Source organism: Esox lucius, chromosome 7 (genome assembly GCF_011004845.1).
Source record: "Esox lucius isolate fEsoLuc1 chromosome 7, fEsoLuc1.pri, whole genome shotgun sequence".
Classification (NCBI taxonomy): Eukaryota; Metazoa; Chordata; class Actinopteri; order Esociformes; family Esocidae; genus Esox; species Esox lucius.
The window spans coordinates 42,253,861-42,257,086 of record NC_047575.1 but is presented as its reverse complement, the minus strand read 5'-3'; the positions used below and the strand labels follow the sequence as shown (position 1 = coordinate 42,257,086).

The following is a 3,226-nucleotide window of genomic DNA, read 5'->3' as shown; positions in this document are numbered from 1 at the left end:
CATCAAAACCCAGAGAAGGCAGCGGTGGTTCTGGATATTGTTTATATATGGCTTCTTCTTTGCATGGTAGTTCAAACTTGCATGGTGCGCTGATAACAACCTGATGCAGCGACGTACTATGTTTACAGACAATGGTTTTCGGAGGTGTTCCTGAGCCCATGCAGTGATGTCCACTACAGAATTGTTTTTTAATGCGATGCCGCCTGAGGGCACCCGCAAATCACAGCCATCCAAAATTGGTTTTTGCCCTTGTCCCTTGCATACAGAGTGAATCACTCCTACCTCATTGGGTCCATAGAAAGACTTCCACACCACTGTGATAAAAAGTTAAGTTTCCCTGCATACACCTTAGAAGTAGACACAGCCCAAGCACAATGTATTGTGCTGATAACATCAGCTGGTAGGGCACCACGCACTAACCTGTCCCTCTCAGGAGCCAAGCCAACAGAGGGTGGCCTAACTCCAGCCTTGCTGCTTGCAACAATGCGTCCTCACATTTAGGAATGGCCACGATCTCTACAAACCACAGCACTCCCGGCTGTCTACTCTTGCAGCAGGCTACTACCGGCTACTACTAGCAGTGATTGTTTCCTGTCCCCAAATTAGTTCAGTGACTAGAGGTGCTTCAATCAATTGACTTTTGTTTTGCAAACAACAACAAATTCATTTCCGTTAGCGTTGTATTCGGCATCAATGTGTTCACAGACAATTTGTTCAAGAGGATAATGGTAGAAAAACAAATTCTTAGTGAATATGTTATATTCTCACACATAAGTCTTTTATAGAAATATTTGTGGGAGGATTCCGAATATCCTCTCCTCACTATATTAGAAATCAAAATTGGGCAACTTTACATGGGATTACAGACAACCCCACCTTGGGAAATAATCTATTTTTTTCTCATTATCTACTGAAAACAACAGCTAAATTAGACAACAAATGAGGCTTTATTGTGTTTATTATGTGTTGTCTTCAAAGACAAATCTGTGACTAATTATTCCATTTTATTGGGTTCTCCACGGATCAATTATTGTAAGCTATATTAACCAGAAGACAGTAACTTCCATAACTTGGAGAGTATATTTGCCATGTTAATGACATCTCCAGGGGACAGTTGTGGACTTAAATATGTGCAAAGATGCAGCTGTTGGTGTTGTAGGATGGGACATTCTCTGACAAAACCTGCAACCAATTTGCTGTGAAACACAGCCAAACGGACAAACCGAGACCATCACTACAATACTCCTCTGGAACTTCATAAACGTGCACGGTATGTTGCCCAGGGCTATAGGGTTTAGGAGACAACATTAGGAAATAGGTAAATGGCTTTAAATCACATTTTAAACCTCTAGACATGATTGTGCTACTATTCATGACTTATTGATGAGTCATTATAATCCACACATTTCTAACTCTTTTCTGTGTGTGCGTGCATGGATTAACCAGGAGCACAACCATGAGATTCCTTCGACAAGCCAGATGGAACGACTCCTCCACTCTGATCCACCCACCAGGCTTCTACATCATCGGCTTCACCACACTGCCCTTCGCCAACCTCTACTTTATCTTCCTCGCCTTTGTTCACGTGGTGACAGTCCTCTTCAACACCATGTTGATCTATATAATAACGGTGGACCATCGCCTCCACAACCCCAAGTTCATGGCTGTGGGCAACCTAGCGGTGGTTGATCTGCTGCTGAACACGTGCATTATCCCCGGGATGCTAAAAACGTTTCTCTTGCTAAAGACAATTTTGAGCCGTAAAATCTGTGCATCATCCAGATGTATGTTTTCTATGCTTTTATGTCTATGGAAACGTGCGCCATCACTATACTCTCCTTCGACCGTTTGGTTGCCATTTGTCAACACCATGACAAGAATGTTGTGTATTCTCGGTTGCCTGTGGACCTTCTGTCTCAGTTTGCAGATATTCTCCACATCAATCATGACTTGGTTGTCCTACTGCAATTCCGTTAATGTCTACAGCTATTTCTGTGATTACGCACCAGTGTTTAGGCTAGCGTGTAATGACAACACCCTGCAATGGGCCATGGCTTCAGCCCTGAGCATACTTTTTCTTAATGGCCCATTGTCATTTATTATTCTGTCCTATGTCAGTATTCTAATCGCTGTGTACAGGATGAAAAGTATGGAGAGTCGCGTGAAAGCACTGGCCACATGCACAGAGCACATCATTCTCGTGGCCATAACCTTCATCCCAATGCTAACTATTTTCCTGGTCGGGTTACTGGCAAAAGTCAAAATTGACCCCGACCTGCGTGTGCTCAGACTATCGTTAGCTACCTGTACCCCGCCCTGTCTCAACCCTATCGTCTATTCTCTGAAAACTAAAGAGATCAAGAGCAAAGTTGTAGCAATCCTTTTTAGAGTTAAAGTTCAAGCAGTTGACACCTGATCTTCAGGTAAGGTTTCTGCGTATCATGATCCAGGGTTTGGAATAGGGAAAGAAGATGCATGTAACTAATCTGTAAAAAGTGTCAGAAAACTGGTGAGTTTCAGGTTTTGGTGACTTTCCGTCAAGGGAAGCTCATATTCATTATTTATGCATACAGATATGTGAAAAGAATATGGAGTGTCCCCCCACCTAAAGGATTATTAGGAACACCATACTAATACTGTGTTGACCCCCTTTCGCCTTCAGAACTGCCTTAATTCTATGTGGCATTGATTCAACAAGGTGCTGAAAGCATTCTTTAGAAATGTTGGCCCATATTGATAGGATAGCATCTTGCAGTTGATGGAGATTTGTGGGATGCACATCCAGGGCACGAAGCTCCCATTCCACCACATCCCAAAGATGCTCTATTGGGTTGAGATCTGGTGACTGTGAGGGCCATTTCAGTACAGCGAACTCATTGTCATGTTCAAGAAACCAATTTGAAATGATTCAAGCTTTGTGACATGGTGCATATCCTGCTGGAAGTAGCCATCAGAGGATGGGTACATGGTGGTCATAAAGGGATGGACATGGTCAGAAACAATGCTCAGGTAGGCCGTGGCATTCAAACGAAGCCCAATTGGCACTAAGGGGCTTAAAGTGTGCCAAGAAAACATCCCCCACACCATTACACCACCACCACCAGCCTGCAAAGTGGTAACAAGGCATGATGGATCCATGTTCTCATTCTGTTTATGCCAAATTCTGACTCTACCATCTGAATATCTCAACAGAAATCGAGACTCATCAGACCAGGCAACATTCTTC

General features: G+C 43.3%; 1 protein-coding gene across 1 annotated transcript; it reads left to right on the top strand.

Moving 5' to 3' along the window:
• Window positions 1-1,456: 1,456 nt before the first annotated feature.
• Window positions 1,457-2,416, top strand: or108-1 (odorant receptor, family D, subfamily 108, member 1). The gene is given in 3 exon segments (XM_034293019.1): window positions 1,457-1,741; window positions 1,744-1,862; window positions 1,864-2,416. Coding segments are annotated over 3 exon segments (957 nt in total).
• Window positions 2,417-3,226: the final 810 nt, after the last annotated feature.